Consider the following 24,934-nt stretch of genomic DNA (forward strand, 5'->3'; position numbering starts at 1 on the left):
ACACGGCGCGCGGCCCACTCAGTACACGGCGCGCTGCCCACTCAATAGCCTACACGGCGCGTTGACCATTCAATGCATAGTACGTATCGACCAGTCAGTGGCCTACTTGGAAAAATACCCATACACTTAACATTATTTTGGATGATTACAAAGAAATTACATCATATATGTTGTTTTTTTAAAATAACATTTGGATCCACCAATTTGCCTGGATGGACACATGGAATAAAATGATACTGGCTATTGTAACACTCCAAGGTAGGTATAGTTTGCTAGATGAATGGGCTTAACTCTGGGCTAGTATCAGATGGTTATACGTATAACTACAGAACCTTAAGGAATGAATATCCACACAATAAAGAAACTGGAATCAGAGGGTAGAATTAGTATGAACTATATTGTAGAAATGAACAGAATAGAACATACGATGGGGTGTGAACATCAGTGGTATCAGTAGTGTTGCATGCTGGGTGTGTGATTGTGTGTGTGTGTGTAGGGGTGTTGAAGGTGCATAAAACAATAAGTTAAGTAACAGAACCTAAACTAACTCTGCTGGCCCGGGTGCATTATAGTCACATGATAATAAAAACCAATATCAGTACACTCATGTGTTATTATGACCTCACTATCTAATCTAGATAACATATTAACATTGTTTATAATGTTAGTGTTGTGTGTAACACGGTGATTTTAGCATAACAAGCTAGCTGGTTAACTTATTTTACATAAGTTATTAGAAATTATAAGATTGCCCTCTTTACAACTACCACCATGGATAGCTTGCTCATCGATTGTAAACAAGTGACTACGGCTAACATGTTAAAATAAATCATCTCGATGATGACAACAGCGCCAGCTTGCCTATTTTACCAGATCATAACGGTCTCAATTTTGGACATTTATCTACCTAACGTTAGCTAGGCTAGTTGGTAGTGAACGTCACCTCATCTGTGAAAAGCAAGCTAACATTGGCCAATTCAACGCCACAACTTACCTTGTATCACTGTCACTGTCACGCGAAATAACAGTCGTAAATGGCCCAGAGTTTTCTTAAATGCAATTCCTCAAAACTACCAGATGCCCTACGGGCCGCTCCGTGTTAGAAGGGCTGACGGCACACGTCACTACGGTTGCGTGCCGTGGCGGGGCGTGTATGCAAATCCAGGTGCGTTTAATTTAAGAATCCTCATCCTCAATCCGCACAGCTGAGAACACTTCGGCTGTGTAAGAACCCATTTTCAGGTGTTCATTAATAAGGTGGAGATCGTTTCTTATGTTGAATTTCTGAAGTCCGTAAGAACACATTTCAGAAGACACTTTAGAACATTTTCGAAAAATAAGCACCATGAGTGTGAATACAGATCGCGAGGAGAAGTATAAAGATCAGTCAGTGAACTTCATTTGTGTAGATATGAGAGGAAATTATACGTGTTCTGAGTAGTATGGAAAATAGTTGAGGGTGCCAGTGGTGTCATAACGAGGGCCGGTTGGTGATGGTAGTGGGCTGGTATTTTGGACCATCCCAACCTCGTCGGCCCACCGGGGATTCCCCCGGTATCCCCGATGGCCAGTCCGCCCCTGCTCCTACCTGTGGCACTGGTCTCCAACCAGTGGTCTCTTACCTCCACCTCAGTGGGCATTAGGATTGTACACAGGGACTGGTCATCTTCGGTGACTGTAGTCTGCATCCCACTCGTCCTGCTTCTTTCATGTCCTTCTACTGCATGAGAGCAGAGAGCAGCGACCCTGGTCTCCAGGATGAGGGGCTGACTCCACCTTCAAAGAGCCAGGTAACCAAGAGAGGTGTGGCATTTAGAGCCAGGTAACCAAGAGAGGTGCGGCATTTAGAGCCAGGTAACCAAGAGAGGTGTGGCATTGAGAGCACAGGTAACCAAGAGAGGTGTGGCATTTAGAGCCAGGTAACCAAGAGAGGTGTGGCATTTAGAGCCAGGTAACCAAGAGAGGTGTGGCATTGAGAGCATAGACCCAACTGTGGCGATAGCATCCAAGACATCGCCCTCCCGTTCGGAAGACCTTACACGCCCCTTGATCTTCTTGCATTGTGTAGCCTCCAGATATCCTATGCCACACTTCACACCCAAGACAGGCTGCCCCACACAATGCTGCCCCACACAATTACTCTGGATGGAGTGAGGGATGGCACAACTTTAATACACACAAAATAACTACACTGTAGACTGTAGAATGACATCTAAAGGTCTAAGAATGTCTGTGGGCTGTTGTAAAAGAGGAGATCAGGTTTACATCAGCAAAGGTAAAACCAATGACTCAGGTTAAGTGTATTTTATCATGCAGCCCCTTAGCAGCCCAATCGATTTGGTCAGTAGTGATTGACAAACTGAACCTCAAACTCCGGTGATTAGAAAGCGCATTTGCACTGATCAATCCCGAGGCAAGTGCTTTGCTAAATAATTGATGATGAGCGATTTACACACACTCTGTTCAGTGGTTCAGCGGCGCCTGGCCCCCCGGCTTGATGAATGCAGGCGCCGAGCGATATCGACAGCGGGAGCGGGAGACGCAGTCTGATCGAGTTCACCGGTCCCCATAGACATCCACAGAGCTGCTTACTATATTAACGCTCAATGAGGCTGCTTGTTTCAGCTGTTGCAAGGCCTTGAGGGGGTACACAATGTCTTCAGACTATGGAGCTCCAGCATGTGATCAGACACAGCCCCCTAAAAAGCTTCACAATGACAATTGGTTTGTTTTGTAAATGAGTGACTCGAAAATTGATAGTGCACTTTTTGTAACTGTGTAAGTATACTTCTAAGTATTGTAACAGCTTTATACCTGTAATCTACTGAATATTTATGACTCCAACCACTGAACATCATAGTCATGTACAACCACATTTAACCCTCACGATTATGAATCATGCTTGTAAGCTCCATTTTATGTCAGTTAAAGTATAGTTGATCATTTGCTGATAGCTTGCATAAGTTGATAGTTTCTCACGGCCTACCATAGACTTTAATTTCAGGAAGATAAACTAACTGACACACTGGCTATTGTGGTCGAAACAAACAGAGGAAAGTTGTGCTCTCTCTCTCTCTGTCTCTCTCTCTTTGGCTCCCTCTCTCTCTCTCTCTCTCTCTCTGTCTCTCTCTCTGTCTCTCTATCTGGCTCCCTCTCTCTCTCTCTCTCTCTCTGTCTCTCTCTCCCTCTCCCTCTCTCCCTCGTGCCTCCACTCGGCTGGTCATTGGGTCGTTGAGGCGGGTGGCTGACGCGACGCTACAGGCTCAGGGGCATTGTTATAAATGACAGCGATGGCTGCTCAGCAGACGAGCAGTCTGAGCAGCCCTAACCTCGTTTTCTCCGGAGCCCTCTTGGCACGGGCCCTTTGATGTACACCACCATTAAGGCTAATGGCCCTTGTCTCACGGAGGCCACTAGAGGTTCGTTAGGGGAGGTGATCAGGTGGCAGGGGAAGGCACGGATGCTTTCAATACATGAATGACAATGATGGAGATACTTAGAGAGGGCTGCAACCACGTTGGATGTAAATGATACTGCCGGACAACAGTCTGGGATACAGTATTAATATTTGACACGACTAAAAGACATGTTTGGCCGGGAGCACTTTCCCCGCCCCCGGGGCTAAATTAACTTGAGTGGACATTGCTGTTTCCGGATCTTACTATGTGGATATGGTGCTCTGTGATATTTTGGCATAACGTACGCTTTCACACAGATTGGGTTACATAACTCATGAGAGTTTCTAATCTCCTGGAAATCGGAATCAAAGACTTGGGAACAGAGATGTCAAGTGGAATAAAGTCAATTGGCAGACAGTCAAGTAGGCAGACGTTAACAAAGAGGGAGCCAGTAAAAGCTAGTTTTGGGGGTGAAAGGGCAGGCCTGAAATCTCCTCCTCCAATTAGTGTCTAGAGTCCATCGAGAGCATTTGTGTGTATTAAGGGAAGACTGTTCCAGCTAGCGTCAGAGGGACGCGTCGTGTATGGATTACCTGGCAGACACATTGACCTGCTGGGGTAAAAGCTTTGTCACAAGTGATAAGGCTACAAATCCCTTTACAAGAAGCTGCAATGTCCTCGTAATAAGCAATGTCCTATAAATCACGAAAATCTGGTGTGTAGTTACATGTCACACACACACACTGATCTTGTTGGGCCAACAAAGTCTGGTATTCTGTCAACTCACATACTATATAGCCTTTTGATCTTTCTTTTACTTATGATTATTGCATTTGTTTTTTTTTTAAGTTTTGGAAATTAGTTCCATTGTAAACACATTTCAATAAGTCTTTTATCCATCATTGGTAATTGAATTAAGGTTTGTATTGTTCAATGTCAGTAAATTCATATTGTGAACAGAAGCACTATCTTAGTGGCTTGTGAAGAGTGAATGTGAATGAATTTGTGTGTCGACCACAGCAAGCCAACCCAGTCTCATGCACATTGAAAACCACATCTGAAGACCATGCATCTTATATTCACTGTTGTTCTTCATCTTGAATAGCAGCCATTGTTAATGCTTTCCTTAAGTTGCTTCTTCATTTTTATAATACGGGTAGATGAAATCAAGCATTCTGATTGGTTGAAAGGAGGTCACGGGGTGTACTGTATTGAGCCATAATGTACTGTACAGCTGTTTACATTTACCTGAGCGTTCCATATCAGTGCGCACTCGAAATATACTACCTTAGTTAGAAAAAAAATGGCGGACCAAATCTCCGTAGATCATCGTATTTGTACCTAAAAGTTTTAAGTTTTCCTTTTTTTTGCTTAGATTTTTAAGCTTTTCCGCTTTGCGTCGGGCCTAACAACACCCTTGAACAGTACATTATTGACGATACAGTACTGCCTCTCGTACCTTATTGCTTAAATAATAACCACTAACAGGTAATTGCAGCACTCCAGGACCATGGGATGTGCAACAACCGCTGCCACTGACCTTCAGTTTCCCTTCTTTATTATTTAATCCAATTAATATCATGGATGTCAGTCCAGGACAGCTCAGCCATGGACCAGTGCCGATGCAGTGTCCACTGGTACTATTCCACAACGCTGAGGTGTACAAGAACCCCCGCAATCCCATCCTGTGCACTGGGCAATGTCTCCTCACTGATCGCATTACATTAATGCAACAACTATGATGAATGTGATTGCCCTTTGACAGGACATCAAAGCAGCCCATCCTCAGCAGAGAGAGATCATTTGATTACCAAGAGGGTGGCGGCAGCAGGAATTACACAGGCAGAATGAGGAGTTTTTGGGGGGTGCTGGAAGGGTCACTGCTGTGTCAATGCTGTGCATCTGAATGGGCTCACTAATGGAAGCATTGTTTGTCAGTATGTGCAGCAGTTTTATTTGATCAGTTACATACAGTATACTATATGCACTTGTTGGTAAACCGCAAATGTTTTTAGCCCTGCGCAGACATGTAAGCTTTTGTGTATCAGCTCACACGAATGACCAATGCACGGAACGGTCATGTAGCTAATTATAACCAAGGTTACGACGAGATAAACTACCATGGTATTTCTGCTGCATTGCTAGCTATGATTAAAAAGAGGGCCTTGATAGGACGTAATGGCCTCCACACACCTGTGGGTTACTAGGCAACCAAACAATTTGTGCTCATGTAGATAAACACATACTTTTCTCCCATCCCCTGCTAACATGAGGCTCACACTAACCAGTACAATGTACATTGACCTTGTACATCACGCTGCTGTTACTGTTTTATTTTCAGGCTGGGACTAACAGGAGGACACTGCATCAGTTGTGGCTGGAGTTTTGTTTTTAATTTAATATACGCACTGTTATTGCTGACATCCTGGAGATCGCATTGAGCAACAGCTGAAATCTATTTGGCGTGTCAGGATCGCATCCCTTTGGTGGTAAACACCAAGCTGCGACCTCGGAATTTCCCAGTAGGTTAGGTTATTTAAGTGTTTTATGAGGTGTGATGCAATAAGACAAGATAATGTGTTTTTTGGGCTATGGGTGTTATTTTCTGAACACTGGCCTGGTGCGGTGTGGTTTATATTGTCGCGTGAGCCCAGAGATGGGTTTTCTCCTTCCTTTGCTCTGCAGTACAAACCAGATGGTGTTTTGGTGGAGACTGGAAAAAAAATGGACTCCATGTTGTGTGCGGTCACTTGGTCTTACTCATACCGTTACCAATAAAAGGGTTACTGTCTGCTTTGATTTGTGTGTGTGTGTGTGTGTGTGTGTGTGTGTGTGGTGGTGGTTGTGGAGGTGTCCTCATATGTGTGTGCGTGGAAGCACATGTAGTTTGTCATCAACTAGTTGAATGAGAATACCCAAACAATAACCAAATGAGAATAAATACATATGCAACCATTTTAGGGAGCTAAATTCAAAATCATGTCGTTCTGTCATATATATAACACTGTATAAAATGACCTATGACCTATATTCAATTCAATTTCATTCCATTTGACTTATATAGCACCAATATTGTCACAAGGAGCTCTCCAGAGCCTGAACCCCCTAGACTCTAGGGGCCTAGAGCAAGCACTCACTAAGATGACGGTGGCAAGGAAAAACCTTGAACAGGAAGAACCCTTAAGCAGAATCCAGACAACAGAGGGGCCCCATCTGCGTGGGGCTGGAGAGATAGAAAAAAAAGAGATAGAAAAAAAGAGGGGAGCATTGCAGAAGGGAAGAGAGGAGAGCAGGTGAATTCATTTACACATCAGGATAAAACATATTGGCATATATGTGTCATGCAAGATGTACATACATGATACGTACATACAGACTCACACAGACACAGACACAGACACATACATACATACATACATACATACATACAAGATTATTAAGGGCAGGAATTAGATACAAATCCAGGTGAGAGTAAAGGAAGGAGTTGGGGGCGGATGACCCCCCTGGGATTGTGAATCCAGATTAGGGTAAGGGAAGACACTGGGATACAAACCATGGTTACCATAAGAACCCAAAGAGAACCTTAAGTAATACAGCCGCTTCATCAGTATCAACGATATAGTACAATACGTTATAGAGAGAGGAAGGGGTAGAAGGAGAGGTTGAGTATATTTTGACGGGTGGCGGATCTTGATGCATTATTCCTAGCTTTAGGATGCACTGAAGAGGAATGCTTTCAGTTTGTACAGTGTCCGCTCCTCGGATGGAGATTATTCCACGGGGAGCAGAAGGCTCTGTCTCCTACTGTGCTTTTTGATACTCTTGGAATTACAAGAAGACCTGCACTCTCTGGGAAGGAAGGGATCTTGGTGGTCCGGTTTTTCCTACAAGTCTTGAGGTTTGCTCATCAAATCAATTAAAACTGTTTACAAGATGTGTTAATAATCATGTATGGGTCTAATGAGATAATAGTCTTACACAACAACAGACAGTAAAAGATCTGAGAGATACATACCCAAAGGCTTTCTGTAATGTGAACTGTGTGGGCCTAGGCTGTCTGTGCATACTGCTCTGGTATTATTCATAGGGTCCTTTCAATAGTCTTCATTCAGGTCTGAGAGGGCTGCAGTCCACCATCAGAGTGGATGTGTATTTTCATGGAATCCTTCCTTTCAGCATTCCATAAATGGACACTGAAATGTAAAATGAACAGTCGAACAGATAGCAGTAATCTCACTGATAAATGGAACAATAACACTGGCACAGTTACTACAATTTTTTATCAAGCCTTATCAGTTGTCCAGTTTATATCCTTGGCTTAGGACAACCTGTAAAGCTGGAAAAAAAACAAAGGGGTAACAGTGTAGGTCTAAAGCTATTTCGTTGGTGGCAAGTACTGTATGATAGCAAAATCCCTCTTGATCCCTGTCTGTGTTTGTGTACACCCTGGCACAGGACCTGGGGAAACAGTTCAAGTAATCTCCTGCCTGCTCCATGCATTTAGGTGCTAAGGAGCACAAGGGCCTCCCAGGCACTTCTCCAGAGAGTCTGGCCGTGTTGCTCCCACTGACGCCTCCTCAGCGCAACACATTTTCAATTACGGCAGCCGGCCATGCCTTTATCTCCCATCAGACCACAAACCTCTCGGCAGGCCAGTCGTTTTGTGCTGCTGGAGATGTGAATGCAGACACACAAACATGAGAAAGACACTCTTAGGAGAAAGGGGGGGGGGGAGGGATGGGGTGCCGTCGATGTAACACCATTATGGAGGGTGTTGGCTTAGTGGTTGTCAAGAACACTTCACGTTCACTCATGCCCAGAGATTATGCAGCCCTCAACATGCTCATGCTGTTAAAAGCACAAAAAGGCTTTGGAGGGAAAAGCTGCTGCTGCTGCTGCTGCTGCCGCTGCATGTGACTTCGCAGCCTGGAACAGTGGTGGTGAGTCACTGAGGCTTTTGTGAGGCTTAGCACACAGTTGCTTCTACTGTCTGTACAACCAGTTCTAAAGCACAAACCATGTATATTGAATTCACAACAGAAAACAGTACTGGAGAGATAGCTGACATTTCGATGGAGGCCTGAGAGATCTAGTTGCAAACCAAACGTATGTGTTGTGGAATTACAGGCACAAATTAAAGTTAGGCATTACTGCCATCTAGTGATTAGGAATCAACACTGCGTCTCCCTGTTGTCTTTAATACAAACCAAACGTTTGGAATGCCTCTATTTTTTCCCCCCCAATAAAAATATCTAGTAATAAGCCTACATACATTTCAGCTACTACTAATGTGTGGGGACACAATCAAGGTTGCAACTGTAGGTTTTGATCACTTCCCAGCGTGTACAACCTATATATTCCAGTCTCTTTGTGGTTACATGTTGTTCTTATACAATCCAGACAAGGCGATCTTATTGAAAACATGTTTATTCTATACACTGATGTTCAGTCACATTCCAAGTGAAGCTGTTCAACATCAAAGACTGTGCACACATGTAAATGACCACAGGAAACATGTAGCCAGACTGACATCATATCACAATTGGGCCTATTGTTCAGGCCACCACTTTGACATCAAAATACATGTCCAGAGAAAAAAAAATAAAAAAATAAAAAAAAATACCCTCAACATATGTGCGACATGCAGAATTCTGATATAACGATGAAGTAATTCTGCTTACTGTACTTACTGCACGTGTGACAGTTGGGAGATGTGACATTATCTATACAAGGAAGGTTGTTTACCAGGAAATACCCACTGCTGTATTTAAATAAAATCCCTTTCAACCAATTCTCACTGAATAAAAAAAATCAAAGTTAAAAATCAAAGACCTAGTCATCCAGAGTCTGTTATAGCTCCAAACATCATGTCCAACAGTCCATAATACATATTTAGAAAAGAAGCTGAATTTACAGCACAACTGATGTATTGGTATTGCCCATGAAAAACAGTGCAATTTGATCAGCGCCAGACAATGGAGATGCATGTCTAAAAGTCAGCCACGCAGACAGACAGACCCTGGTGTAAAAATGTACCCAATTGCAGGTCGGACAAAACCCATCTCTATTTTTTTTTTTATGATATTATGCACAGTTAAATTATTTTCATGAACATTTCAAGAAACGAACATACTTGAACAACATTGACAATTTGGTTCAAATCAAAGCACTCAAAAAGTATCAAAAGGACCAGCCTACAAAATGAATGTAATAGTTAAATGGTGAGTATATCTGATAAACATGACCATTGGATTAGCTGCACAGACCATTCCTTGACCACAGGTAGCAGTCAAAATATACTCTATTCAACAGCTACAGAACACTTAAAGGGGATATACTGGAAGAGCAGAGATGGTTCCACAGACACTTTCATCATTCTCAAGAGTCAAAGTTCACAAGTATGTCCTTCTGGCATTGATGGAAAACATAAGAAGGACATCAGTCAAGTTTTTTACTGATGTTTCTGTCAATAACGACTATCAAATATCAGGAGACATGCCTATTGAAACCTCAAGAATCAAAAGTGCAGACACAGACAATTATGACAAAACCTTTGAAGTTATTATCTAGGCCATCAGCCACGAGTAGTTTAAAATGAAAACATTTTTGTCATGGAGTTCGTCAAGTAAATGGTGTCTTTCGACAATGTTTTTTTAATATATCACATATAAAAATATATCGTACAACTCAGTTTATAATTGGTAATTCTATGCAAAATATTCATAAATCCTTAAGAACTTTAAGATTTACAACTAGCTTCAACAGAGTTTTGCAGTGGATAGTGTTTTTCATTACCAGGAGTCATGTCTAAGGTAAAAAAAATAAAAAATAAACAAAAGAAAACATCTTGAAAAAAACAAACAAAAGAAAGCTTATATGCTGACATGAAATCATACATTCTCAATTCTTCCACACTCACAAAAATGAAACATATTACAATAACCCCCAAAATGGTATAGTTTGACGCACAATATGATACCGTGACACATTGCTGGACAGAATGAATTCTTTTCCACGAGTGATCAAAATGAGGAACCGGTTTTAGTGCATGAATACTGGTGACATGGTCCTATATATGGTCTTAACGCATTCAGTTGGAACACGCAAAACCATTCATGTATACAGATTATTTTTAGAATACGCTTACAATAATTCTGTTGGAAGCTGAAGGTGTTTTGATCAATCACCATTATATATACCTTAATAACAACATTTACTTGTATTTAGGGTATCGCTAGTACAACTTGTTGCAGGTCAATAACTGACTGAAACCCTCCATGTGAGGTAAAAGCATGTGCATATGCATATGCATGTGAATGTGTTTTCATACACGCCCAACTAAAATCAGCCAAAGAATATCAGCAAAACATTGCAAGCAAAATATAAAAAGGCAAGTTAACATGGACATTAAAAAAAACAATGCAGGCATTATGACACAGGCACTCATGAGAACATCTTAATTTTGCAGGAGACTATGCTTCTTTTTGTTTTTCTTTTAAGTGAATTCAAACTGTTTGGCTGTCAGTCATCCGTCTGAATGCATCATCAACACTCTTCAGTCAGGGTCAGCCAAATATGAGCACAGAGGTCATGTTAAAGTATTCTAAAAGTAGTAACATTTTAAAAGGTCACCATAATGGAACGTCAATAAAAGGTTTTACAATAACATTGCTTGTTCAACCTTACCTGTGATCATTTCCTTAAGAATGGATACAGAGATGCAGGTCTCAGAATGACTTATATACATGTCTGTGTGTGTGTGTGTGTGAGCAAGACAGACAGAGCGTGATGGAAAGGGAGAGAGAAAGAAGGAGAGGAAAGAGAGAGAGAGAGAGAGAGAGAGAGAGAGAGAGAGAGAGAGAGAGAGAGAGAGAGAGAGAGAGAGAGAGAGAGAGAGAAAGAGGGAGAGAGACACGCTCTGGCACTCAACACACACACAGGGCTGCTTTCCGGTGCTGATGCAGGATGGGCGAGACGTTGGGCGCTCGTTTCTGGGCCCGGCCGCCACGTCTCAGAGGGGTCCGCTCAGCATTCCGGCGCCGGTAGGGGTGGTGCAGGGAGCGCTGCATGCCCCGGCGGGGCCGCTTCGCTACGGGGCCCAAGAGGGTCCGCCCCGGGGTCCGTTCCACTTCGTCCGACCAGCCGGTCAGGGCAGTGCCCGAGAGGACGGAAACCTCAGGGACCGATCCGGCCAGTGTGTCCGACAGGTCGCAGAGACTGCCCCCCGACAGACCGTTGGCTCGCTCCAGAGGGGGCGGTGAGTCTCCGCTGGGAAACACCATGACCGGCTCAGGTGTCTGCTAAGGAGAGGAGAGGAGAGGAGAGGGTGAATGATCAGGTGTCTGCTAAGGAGAGGAGGGAGAGGAGAGGGTGAATGCTCCAGCAAATCAAATCGCTAAACATGAGGCACAGAAATAGTCCTAGGGCGTCAAATATTAGCCATTTGTCAATTGGTGTTATTAGATGTCAATTCCAATAAACTGTACCATTTATTGGTTGCCATGGCTAACCAGAATCTTTACAACTAAAGCCTGAAAGTGGTCTACATGCGTGAAACAGCAGAAGCATTAGGCTAACAATGACATTCACTATTCATTGCAAATGATGCATCACCTCTATATGCTCTGATAATAACTGCACACACTAAATCTGATTACATAACTGATACATGAAGAACAAACTAACAAATCACAATACAATCAAAGTGCGCCATATCACGTCATTTTGAACGAAAGCATCTGCTAAATACCTGGCATTTCCCTTTTACCTGTCTATATAAATACAGGCGCATAGAAGAATGGGACAACATGTCTAAACAAAAACGTGTTATGTCTGCTAAACTGTAGCCGACATCTTCAAAATTACGGAAAATGGAAAACTAGGTCAAGATCAAAGTGCCTTTTCACAAAAACAAAAACACATTTCACATGAAAGGATTAAACACCCACGTGCTTGGCCCACACTCCTCCCAGCCTACCAGAGATATCTCTAGGAAGAGTAAAAAAAACAAGCTGTGCGGCTTCAACCCAAGGCTTAAGACAGACTATGTCTGGTGAGAGAGATAGAGAGAGAGAGAGAGAGCCAGTGATGGGTGTAGCAGGAGAACTTGTATGACTTCATCGTCAAACAGTCAGTTATGGCAAGTCAGCAGCATTTGTGATTGTTTACAATTAATCCTCGGTTAATGTAGGATATTTCACCATTTAAACCATTCACTAAAATGATTTATTGCTTAATATTTACAGTTACGTGCCACCTTACGCCCATCGAATGTAATCAAGCATGTTTTGTAATTTCAGGTATAAACCAGAGCAACGGGACGTCTCCATGAGGTTGTTTTGGCAACCACACTCCTTTTTTGGTGGAATAGTGGTAAAAGTGACTGTTGGTGAATGGGAGATACAGGCTCTCACTATGTCTTGCACGATAAATATAAAAAAAAATAAAAAAAAACACATATGTGTTTATGCTTGGTATCGGGGTAAAGGGAGAGCAAATAAAGAGATTTGTTATAGGCTTTTTGGAGAGAAGAAGATACGCCCTTCTCCCCTCCATGTCTGACAAAATTGCTGAGCAAGCTAGAGATGGTGCTCCTGAAACGGGTGAACGCCAGCGCCACATGCAAGAGCTCAAGAGTGAAATCTCTCAGTTAATAAAAGAGTTGGCCATTATACAGCAAAATCGCAGAGACCTTGGGATGTTGGATGATTCTGAGAGGCCAGACGTTTTGGCTGCAGGGTAGGCCCTGGCCTCTGTGATGTCCCTATGGAGGCTCCTGAGAAGAAGTGCATGGAGAGTGAAGTTGCTTTTTTCTGGTGCAGTGATGACTCACCAGCTGAGTGCTCCTGTGTTGCCTAAAGGCAAAGCTGTATCTGGTTCTGTGGTAGAGCTGCTGCAAACTGCAGAAGATAATCCCTCTGTGGCGCTCACAGACATTGTCATTTGGCAGTTTGAGGCAAAGACAGAAGAGCAGTTGGGCATGGAGATCTTTGAGAGGTGCCCTGTACTACAGCAGTGGTTTTCAAACTTTTTGTCCGGGGACCCCATAAAATCCATTTGCCAAGTCTTGCGACCCCCCACACATTTTGACAAGATATTATAGGTCTAAATTCAGTTTCATCTTGAATGATGAGACTGCTTGCTGAGACAATATTAGTTTTCATTATCCACCCTGATGTAGAAAACACCATTTCCGCTAGACTATACAGCATGTCAAAGCCTAATATGTTGATGCACAGGGCAGCAAGATCATTCCGCGACCCCCAAAAAACGTTTGGCGACCCCACTTGGGGTCCCGACCCCTAGTTTGAGAACCACTGTACTACAGAGTCTGTAGATTTGGAACAGGGGTCTCTCGGGGTTCTTCCTATTGTCATTCCAGAGGTGTCTAACTTCAGCAGAAGTAAATGGGGACAGCCAGACAGACAGGGGATTGTCTGGTAGTGGGGAAGAGGTTAGCTCTATTTTGGAGAATGCTGTTTGTACTCCCGACTCTGTGACAGAAGAGGCTCATTGGTTAGAAAGCCCAGCAGCCAAGTGAGACTCTGGTGGAACAGTCTCAGGAGTGATTACACCACACTTTTAGTTTGATTGCTGCGGTCACTGGTGAAGGGGTGGGTAAAGCCATTTTGAAACAGCCTGCCTTCTGGCTGTCAGGCAGTTGGTGGAGCCTGGTAGAGGAGGTGCAAGGTTCCAGGCAAAGTATTAGGGTGGTTTGGTCAAAACTAGATTGGAGAGGTTTGGGCTCGACTTCTAAGCCCTTCAGGCCTCTGGCTGGCTGGATTATTAACTGGATTTGTGTCCCGGTGGCAGAATCATAAACAGATAATCACCGGTGCTTTAGGTGTAGGCTTGTATGTTGGACCCATTCCACCAGGACACGCACTGAAAGGTCAGCAGAAACAGATTTGTGTTTCCTTGGCTTGCCTCTCTAGGTTTGGACCAGTTTTGCATGTTGAGTAGTTTGGGGGTCTGTTGTAGGTTTGGGCTGTTGTCTCAGTGTAGAATTTGGACAAGCGGATGTCAGAGGAATTGATTTTGTATATAGAAAAGATAATTTAGAAGGAAAAAAAAACACACAAAAGATTTATAGTAAGAGTTTAAAAAAAAAGTATATTGGTGTCATAAAATATTTGGTAGCAGGGAAAGCACAGGCTCACTGGCGGGGCTTCAGTGATGTCACTACCTGTGGCTAATTGGTTAAAATAAACACCTGTCCTCACCTTCAGGGCTCACTATTAGTTTAGGCCTTCTGAAGGAGCAGATCTGTGTTTCCCGTGGGAAACTTGGAACACCATCTTTTGTTTGGATTATCACCAGCACCGGGAGCAATAGGTATGTGACCTCTCACTAGGCTTCCGCCAAGCTCACACACACACACACACACACACACACACACACACACACACACACACACACACACACACACACACACACACACACACACACACACACACACACACACACACACACACACACGCACACGCACACGCACACGCGCACACACACACGCACACACGCACACACACACACGCACGCACACACACGCACGCACACACACGCGCACACGCGCACACGCGCACACGCACACGGTCTTTCGTCCACATTTTTACATCACGTAGGGCCAGTATGTAGGTTAGTCATCAGGCTTGTTCGTGCTTGGTTTAGTTTAAGTTACCAACTGGGTGAGGTCTCAGCACATAGAAAACATACCCTAGACAACTTAGCTTTGACGCTGCTGGACCTTCTCAGTTTTCCATGTTGTAACATTCTGATCCCAATCATGCACGTCAGCGCTCAAATCTCTTTCAGCCTGTCAGAAACAACCCGTACCTACTCCGAGTGGATCAGTCAGACAAAAGCAGCCGACTTTCTAATCACCTCAAAATTTGCCCTGTGTGTGAGAAACCACAAAGCAAAGCAAGTTCAGTGGACGATTTCTGCCACTGTGAAACTGACCAGAGCGCTTCGCTTTAGCTTACGAACCTTGATCAGAGGCGTGTCGGCACGGGAGTCGCCCGGCGGGTCGTACTGGGGACCCTCGGCCAGGTTGAGGATGACCTCGTCACGGTGCATGGGCAGCTGAGACTTGCCCGGCTCGGGCAGAGCGATGACGATGACACTGGTGTTGTCCGCGCGCAGCATGCGCTGGCGCCAGCGCAGAAGAGCGTGGCACCCCAACCTCCGGGCACAGGACATGCCAAAAGGAGCCTGTGAAGGGAGGTCAGAAAAGGTCAACCGTTGTCGTGGAAATGGTGCACACACTGCATGCACTGAAACCATATTTATATAAAGCCACATGCCTGGCTCAAACACGCAAGAACTTTTCTGTGCTCAGTTCAGTTGCCGTCATATCAGTTACCAAACAGTGATTACGAAAGGGTATTTGAAGCAGAAAATGGAGACCCTACATTACTGAATAAATGTACAAATCCATCATGGATTGGGCACAAAGTGTACTTCAGCTGGAGTTCTCCAATCGCATCTTAGCAGCTAATCGGCCATCTTGAATAGCACCCTTCGGAGGGCCACCTGCATCGCTAGTACTCACCGCGGCCTCGTCGTGGCTCTGCAGCACGGTGACGGCTTCCTGCGGAGGCACCATGTTCCACAGGCCGTCGCTGCCCACGATGATGTAGCGGTGCCGCCTGAGGTCGAGCGTAACTACACTGGTGTCTGGCTCTGGACTCACCACAAACTCTCCGCTGTAGAAGTCATAGCTCCACAGATCGCCTGCACATAGGTGGGCCATTTAGCAGATCAGTGATGTGCAACATCGAAGAACGACACTGACATCCATAGCAACAACATATAACAACATATAGCATATAAATTAATGTGACAATTAGTGGAAGCTTTAAAATGATTCCTATATGACAAATATCTTATGAATACAAATTTACAAATTTTAACTTAAATTTCAAAACAGTTAGAGAGAAGAAAAAAAAAGTCAAATACAATTTCTTCAAGAATAATTTTGTCATTTGTGGATGTGTAAAAGTCACAAACCATAAAATAATGAAGTGGATGTGAATGAATGAACCTCAGGACAGACTTCCTCTAGGGAATCACAAGAACATTCCGCATGGTTGCACAGAGCAGTTCTCCAGACGGACATTCCAACTCACCAAGAGCTCGAGCCACAGCAAGGAAAGGGATCTGATCTATGACCGTGCTCCTTCGCACGGGACCATTATGAGTCAGTCTTGGCCTTTTCCACACCACACGGTTCACCCCTGACTTCTTCACCACACTAAGAAAGGAAATACAATGCAGATGTTAGGATCCTACAGACACACTACTAGGCTACTCCAAGTAACCCAACAATGTAGACTTAAAGACACAATAGGTGAGGCAAAAGACACTTGTGAACCTTATTTTCCTGAATGTCATCATTCAGTCTGTGCTAAGGGTAAATGACAAGAATGATTACAGCTAACTGTTTTTGATGGTTCATAACCACCTTTTTGATTCTCACTTCGGGTTTTTTCAACCTGGGCCTTGTTTTTTTTAGATATTTTTGTGCCCAATCTTTTACTACGGTCAATTAATGATCAAAATCTGTTCATTATTGACTATAACCGGCAAATACAGAGCGGTTATAATGTAATCCCTTTGGGCAAGCATCTGTGTCAAAGTGAATGACTTGTTTTCGCCACTGACAGGCTCATAATGTTATTATAAGTGTATGCCTACATGGAAAGGCAGTTCTAACTCAGTACTGGAACAATTTCAATTGTTTTTGTCCTTAGTAAAAATTCAGACCCAAAAAGATGGGGAAATCAGCCCAGGTTAAAAAAATACCAAAGTTTCCCTTTAAGTCTCAACAGCCCATTCGGGGAAAACCAAGAAAATGACATATCAGAAAAGGAAATGTCCATCACAGCACAATAATCCATTGATGCCATTACATAATGAGTAAGAAATAACTAAATAACTAAATTAATGAATACAAAAACAAAAGGTATTGGTCATAACCACACATTTTGCACTGAGGAACAGACAGACACTCAGACATTACTACTTCAAATACAATGAAACTTCTTCAACTTGTGTTGAAGGATTCATACATTAAATCTTGACTGCGCTAAATGTATGGGCATGTAACATCACACATTCTTATATGGCATCATCAGATCTTAACAGGTTCATGATGACCTGCCATCGCTAATACTGAGAGCCATACATTAGACCCTACGTTACTATGATGAGCGAGTCTGTATTGCCATAATCCTTCTCACCTGCCACCAAGGCCTTCGATTCGTTGCCTCTCTTTGGGGAGCTCTGGCTTGTGGTCTTGTGTGACTTCCACAGCTTTGACGGCCTTGTCCGACGGATCCTCCCTGACCCCAAGCACCACAGATGAGTCTCCCACATGCGCCACATACATGCGGTCTCCACGGATCACTACAACACTGGCTGTTGTGCCTGAGGTGCTTGGAAGACCAGTAATGGTCTTAGGCCATTCAGCTGAAGCACATTTGTAGGTTGGGAGGGGTTAAAGACAATGGGAAAAGATATGAATACCCAAGATCTACAAGCAATTGTACCTACTCACTTAACTTGTAACTACATGTAACTGCCACAACCGGTCTCTCTTTACTCGAGGGAATGTTATGTTTCACATTGCATAAAGGCACATGCATGATTGATGCATATGTTTAATTATGTGTTGATATACTGAACTCTGTTAGAATAAATCATGAATTGCAATAAACATATTACACACAAATTAAGTTACTCATCAGTTTCGTTAGTGTTGCCCGGGAAGTTTGAAAACCCATGAGAACATGTTGCCAACACAAAAAGGGACAATAGCCGTGTAAACGGGTGTGTAGTGACATTTGCATATTGTTAACCATAACACAATCAAATGCAATAAGCCTCAATAGTCACTCTCCTAGAGAGTATGCTATGTATAAAGTAAGCAAGCTACATTAAATAAGCTAGCTACATAACCCTGGGCTAGTATTATCAAAGAGCCAGTATTATCAGTAGCCTATGACACGCGCAGCGCTTTGAGCATGCTCGGTTTCTGCTATGATCACTTGTTTTCCCTCCAACTCGCAACTTCCAATTTTTTAAAGGAATGAGAATTCTGACTAAGATTGCATCACAACAACGATAATCATAATTTACAACAGACTACCTAGTCATACTATTCCTCTTTGTCCAACTGGCAACGAAAAGTCCAAAGTACTTAGCTAGGCTGCTACATGTTACAGTTTACAGTTGCAGTGAGCTGCGGCATTAGCTTGTTATTTACAGTAGCATGACGCTAACCGTTCACCAACTAGGATCATGCTTTCCCCCCCAGAAAATAGGCTAATATTCTAAAGTTTCACTGGCTAAAGTGGACACACTTAATAGCTCACAATTCGCTTCTTATTATACTATTGCAGCTAGTTAGATAGCAACTTACGGAGCTTTTTCCACATTGCATGGTGACAGGCTATGAAACCCTTTCGAATCGCCACACATACATCCCTGTAGTCTTTGGACCAAAATCCCCGTTGCTTCTTTATAAAGTCCCATAGATGATCTCGAGCGAAATGTGCTGCCTCCCGACCTCCATGACCGTCGAAGACGGCAAAAAACGCCACAGACCTTCGCGACTCCGATGCAGGTTCTGTCTTTGATTGTGATAAACTTACTGTCGTTTCCTCTGCAGAGTTAATGTCTAACGTTATACTGGCCTTCTCTCCTTGCTCCTCTGTTGTTAGATTTTGTGTCCACATAACATTGACGGGTGAAGTTGCGGTTTCGGACACAGAGTCTGCAACATGAGTGGAGGGCTGCTCAGCAAGCTGATCTTCAGGGTGGTAGTCTGCTTTTGAGTCCCCATGTCCAACCGAGCCAAGCTCGTCCTCGCTCGGCTCGTACTCTAACACAACCTCGGTAACATCCTCCATGTATTTTCTTCCTCCTTGCTCGGAGAAAACACTTACTCGCAACGATAACTCGTTATGCATTGCCATGGAATTAACGAATCCAATAAATGAATGTCTGATTGATTAAATACAATGATCGTATCCGACTTGGCCGCGATTTCAGCTGCAAAAACATTGATATTTCAGAGCCCGTCTTTTGTTTATTTCTACTCTCGCAGTCGTAACATAGATATCTTGTAACTGGAGTCTACTGCTCGAAGTGTCCTGCTGGAAGTGTACTGCCCCTAGTGGTTTGCTCGGTTCTCCGCCACATCACGACGTCCACGACAGAACTGTAGTTGAGTTACCGTCTCTGGTTTGGCTATACTGAGATGTGCATCAGTAACAAGCGAGAATAGACATTGCTCACCTGGAGGGGTATTCCAAGTGGGTGGTTTGGTGACAAACCTGGGTAAGTTAACTCAGAGTGAGTTGTAGCCTACACCACCCAATACCTCACCACCTTTGCTTGGAGAATGAAGCCATATGGTTCTTTTAATATAGGTTCACCAGTTACTCTGAGTACTTAAGCAGGTTTGTCACAAAACCACGAATACTTCCCGGGGGCCCCGACAGTCCCTGGCAACCAAAGCATGATAAAGTGTCTGAGTAGCAGCAGGGGTGCAGATGGCGTTCCTCGCCAGCTTCAGGGACCCTGTTCCATACACCCCACTATTGAGGAAAAAAACTAAAACCCTATGACTCAGACTATGTGAGTCAGGACAAATATAAGCCCTTTATGTCAATTTTTGACTAGTAAAGAGGAAAGCAGGGCTGAAGCACACTAACGCAAGGTGTGTAAATGTCTATAGCCTTTATTGGTAAATGTGTGCTGAGCCCTCCTCTCTGCTCCCTATATACAGTACCACCACTGCGCATTAACCCACGGCACCAATACAATCTTCAAGTCTGCAGACGACACCTCTGTGATAGCAGTGTTGGGGAGTAGTAAATCACATGTAATAAAACTAGAAAGAAAGAAAACATCTAATTTCATATCATGTCACTCATTCCCTGTCACCAAATGACATACAGTATCTTGGATGCAGTACAACATACCGTGTAATATCCCTGTGCCTCAATGCCTTACACTGCCATAGAGGTACATACCCTACTATTTACACTCTGATTACCATAATGTATGTGTATCATAAGATGTATAGATATTATCATAATTGTTTTGCACACCAACCACATTTTTCTAACTCAATGTCAATGTCACACAGTAATCTTGTATGGCAGGGATGTTATAGACAGCAGACAGAATTTACAGGACAAGGGTAGCCAAAGATGCTAACACATGAAGAAAATTACACCAGGGGATTTACGCAAACTCATTGACTCAGAAAATACTCGCTGACAAAAACACAAAAGACTCAACTGAATCAAATCAAATATTTGGACATTTAAACCATCGATTCAACACATTGAAGCTTGCATGAAAACCATTCAAACTCAACAAGAAAAGATGCGTGGAAACAGTATATTTGGTACCTTGAGTTGTAAACCAAATCCAAACCCTTCCTTTTTCAATTTTTGCTAATTTGAATTATTAAGTACAGGAAACAAATGCATAGAAACAGTGTATAGCCTATACGTTTTTCCAATATATTTGATAGAGAGGATTCCAGGCTCCCAGATGGTTAGCAGTCCAGCCAACGCCCCAACTGGAGGGCAGTGAAAGAAGTAATTATAGACAGGACCCAATAATCAGAATCAGAATCAGGTTTATTGGCCAAGTACGTTTGCACAAACAAGGAATTTGACTCCGGCTAAAGTGGCTCTCAGTGTACTTACACAAAATATACATCACAACACAATACCATTGAGAGGGCAGCTTCCAAACAGGTCACAGAGTTCCTATCAAGTAACAATCTCCTCGATCCAAACCAGTCTGGATTCAAAAGCGGTCACTCCACCGGAACAGCCCTGTTGTCTGTGACAGAGGCCTTGAAAACAGCTAGAGCAGCAGCTCAATCTTCAGCTCTCGTCCTGCTTGACTTATCAGCTGCGCTTGATACAGTCAACCACCGCATCCTTCTGTCCATACTGTCAAGTATGGGCATTTCTGGCAAGGCGCACTCCTGGTTTGAATCATACCTCACTGGGCGCTCGTTCAATGTGTCATGGCAAGGTCAGCTGTCTGTACCTCACCGCCTCACCACAGGGGTGCCCCAAGGCTCGGTGATGGGACCACTTCTCTTTGCCATTTACACCACCTCGCTGGGCCCTATCAACCGCTCGCATGGTTTTTCCTATCATTGCTATGCCGATGATACTCAACTGTTTCTGTCTTTCCCTCCTGAGGACACCACTGTCTCGGCGCGGATCTCGGACTGTCTTGCTGACATATCCACATGGATGAAAAATCACCACCTTCAGCTGAACCTGGCCAAAACGAAACTGATGGTCTTTCCAGCCAAACAGGCCATCCACCACAACATCAGCATCAATATTGACTCCTTATCTCTTGTTCCATCCAAAATAGCAAGAAACCTCGGGGCCATTATTGATGACCAACTGACTTTTACGGACCACATTGCCTCTGTCTCTAGGTCCTGCCGCTTTGCGATACTCAACATCCGCAAAATCAGGCCGTACCTAACCCAGTATGCCACCCAGCTGCTGGTGCAAACCTTTGTGAGTTCCCGCCTTGATTACTGCAACGCCCTCCTAACGGGCCTGCCGGCTTGCGTGGTGAAACCACTACAAATGATCCAGAACGCGGTGGCTCGTCTGGTGTTCAACCAACCGAAAAGGGCACACGTCACCCCGCTACTCATTGACCTCCACTGGCTGCCTGTAGCTGCTCGCATTAAGTTCAAGTCACTTATGCTTGCCTACAGAGTGCTTGATGGTTCTGCTCCCACCTACCTAAATGCTCTTGTAAGGGCAAATGTTACAGCCAGGATGCTGCGCTCTTCTAGTGAGCGTCGTTTGGCACTGCCGTCTGTGCAAGTACGGCAGTCCAGACTATTCTCATTTGTAGTTCCACGTTGGTGGAATGAACTAGCACTACCAGAGCTCTCTACCTTTAAGAAGCTTTTGAAGACCCAACTCTTCAGAGAGCACTTCCCGTCCTAACTGGCTACCTTTCTCAGTGCTTTTTAAAAAACTGATTTTCAACAATCAGTCGCATCCTTTGAGTTACTACATCGAGGTGTTGGATATGGAAACTGATAGGGGTGGGAATCTCTTGGCACCTCACGATTCGATTCGATTCCGATTCAGAGGTCAACGATTCGATTCTAAACCGATTCTCGATTCTAAACCGATTATCAATTCTAAACCGATAAAACGATTATCGATGCATCTCAATTTTTTAAACATTTGAGTTTGCTACTCAGAGTCTGCAATAATCGATGCCGCTTGCATTTCAACACAAAATTAATGTGTAAAAAAAAAAAAAAAAAAAAAAAAAAAATATTTTTTTTTTTTATTATTATTAAAAAATCGATTATGAACTTTTCTGAATCGAGACAGAATCGTTCTAGAGAGAATCGAGAGAAATCGAAAAATCGATTTTTCCCCCCACCCCTAGAAACTGATGTATCGTGCCAATTTTGACAGCAATCCAAAATGTTAATCAAACTGCGAGAGAGGACAAGAGGACTCATGGATCGACCACCCAACGAAAGCCTTGGCATGGAAACGAATCAAGCAAGCAATGAAAATCAGCAGCAGGAAGAAATCCACAGTCCATAGAAAATGAGAACTCCGGGATCAGTGGAGGAAGGAGTACCAACCAGATGCCCAAGACACAGCCTGCGCCAATGCAAAGAGGAGAAGAACCTTCTAGGACGCAAACCACAAGTGAAATGGCCCAAATCCTGCATCAAGAAGGAGTGGAAAATCACCAGCACAGACCTGAGCAAGACCCTTGAAGAGCTGAAAGGATCAGTGGATTGGAAACCGGAGAAAATGAGTGACCTCATCACTCAGCTATAAGGAATGGAGAACTTGGGAACAAATGGGAAAAGAGACTGAGAAAACATCGCCTCCTCCCAAATCCAGGCAACTTTGAAATGGAATGTCAGGGAGAGAAGGGCTCTAAGAAAAAGCACCAGCAGATGAGAGAGAGAGCATCAATGCAATGCAAGATTATTTGAACCCACGCCTGGCTACCCTGCACAGGGCAGCGAATCTGAGAAGACACAAAAAGCAGGAAAAAACAAGATGACTGTGGATCCCTGAACGCATAAAGACAGGATGTTGAAGAGCATCTGAAAAATAAACACACACAGATGATCTCAGATAAATCAACATCAAGTCCTGTAGATACCCTAAATTGGAGGGTACACGGACAGCATGGCCACACACTCACTGTGCACTACCATATTTCATTTGTGTTCCTCATGACCGGAAAGAAGCTGATTTGGTGTTTGGTGCAAATGTTCCTAAGATAAGGTATGTAATCAAAATATGATAAAATACTGCAAGTTATGGCAAGCTACTGAAGGACAGTGAAATACAAGCAATTAGCAAACATGTGCTGCAAATATACTTACTAGCTAGATAATAAGATGAGTTTGTATAGAGTGTATTTTTGTATATTTTCAAATTACAAAATACTTGTATTTTAATAAACCTAAATACATTTTCTTGTGCCAGTATTTTGTATTTTATTGTGATATATTTGACATATATTTGTAATTTGTAACAAGATACCTTTTTTTATGTAAGCGTGCCCATCATGACAATAATGAAATATCTCTCTCTTCACACCATAGCTTAGCACTATAGGACCATGCAAACATGGACAGCAAGGACAAATAACCGTGTCTGGACTTTCTGAATATAAATGATGTAAAATGTTGTCATACTTCAATGGTACTTAGTATTCGGTATTCGGTTTTGTAATCAAAATTGTAGGAAAATAGGGGGCACCCGGATTTGAACCGGGGACCTCTTGATCTGCAGTCAAATGCTCTACCACTGAGCTATACCCCCTGTCGCAATTATAGGGATTAGATCATATTAATAAAAATGTTTCTCTGAATGGTTGCAAGTTTGTCGTATATTTATTTTTCAATGGTTGTTCGTATTTATTCAGAAAATATCATTATCTCTTGCGAATATATAAATTCGAGAGCCAATCAGCCAAACAATGGAGAAAAGCGATTATAAAGACACACATACGTCAAAATCCACGTGACTTTTTGAACCGGAAGTATTTACGATTATCCTGCAGTTTCATTTTCCATCTGTCGATCTTCAACCAGATACTTTCTAATAGACGGGCTCTGGTTCTGCAAAGATGGTAGGTATTGCTACAGTTAGTAGTACTTTTGGCTACTGTTTTTGTGTTTAAACCCCCTACTACTGGCATAAATTCTTAATTTCAGTGCTACACCACTTTCAGTTGGCTCCTGGGGATGACCATGTAGTTTTAGTAGAGCGGTCCACAGGTAGCTAGCTAGTTGGCTAGCTATTGATGTGTCATTGTGTATCTAGCTGACTAGCTAGCTACTTTGTGATATTAAGATGACTTGAACTAGCTGTTGTTGCCTGATGTTAGCAACGACTGATTATCGAAAAATGTAAAGGTAGGTCTATTAGCTAACTGTAAATGTAATGCAGTCTGGTCGTTTGTATTAAGTCCGCATT

The 24,934-nt window shown here is 43.3% G+C and overlaps 1 protein-coding gene and 1 non-coding gene across 3 annotated transcripts; both read right to left on the minus strand.

Moving 5' to 3' along the window:
- Positions 1-11,265: 11,265 nt before the first annotated feature.
- ppm1db (protein phosphatase, Mg2+/Mn2+ dependent, 1Db) lies at positions 11,266-19,536 on the minus strand. 2 transcript variants are annotated; one of them, XM_042707058.1, is made up of 6 exons: positions 18,820-19,536; positions 17,639-17,867; positions 16,526-16,650; positions 15,949-16,130; positions 15,384-15,608; positions 11,266-11,695 (listed from the first exon to the last, which is right to left on the minus strand). In XM_042707058.1, the coding sequence occupies exons 1-6, from the start codon at positions 19,373-19,375 to the stop codon at positions 11,324-11,326; spliced, it is 1,689 nt and encodes a 562-aa protein (XP_042562992.1). In that variant the 5' UTR covers positions 19,376-19,536; the 3' UTR covers positions 11,266-11,323. The 2 variants fall into 2 exon arrangements, with proteins under 2 accessions (XP_042562992.1, XP_042562991.1); XM_042707057.1 differs by having other exon boundaries at positions 11,266-11,698; positions 18,820-19,535.
- A 4,669-nt stretch (positions 19,537-24,205) lies between these two features.
- trnac-gca lies at positions 24,206-24,277 on the minus strand. Its single transcript has one exon. It is a non-coding gene; the product is annotated as a tRNA-Cys (tRNA).
- Positions 24,278-24,934: the final 657 nt, after the last annotated feature.

This window comes from Clupea harengus, unplaced genomic scaffold (genome assembly GCF_900700415.2).
Source record: "Clupea harengus unplaced genomic scaffold, Ch_v2.0.2, whole genome shotgun sequence".
NCBI lineage: Eukaryota > Metazoa > Chordata > Actinopteri > Clupeiformes > Clupeidae > Clupea > Clupea harengus.

Coding starts and splice junctions, on each gene's coding strand:
- ppm1db (XM_042707057.1), bottom strand. CDS start 19,375: ATGGCAATGCATAACGAGTTATCGTTGCGAGTAAGTGTTTTCTCCGAG. Junction 17,868..18,819: donor TGCAATGTGGAAAAAGCTCC/GTAAGTTGCTAT, acceptor AATGTGCTTCAG/CTGAATGGCCTAAGACCATT. Junction 16,131..16,525: donor TGCTGTGGCTCGAGCTCTTG/GTGAGTTGGAAT, acceptor ACCTATGTGCAG/GCGATCTGTGGAGCTATGAC.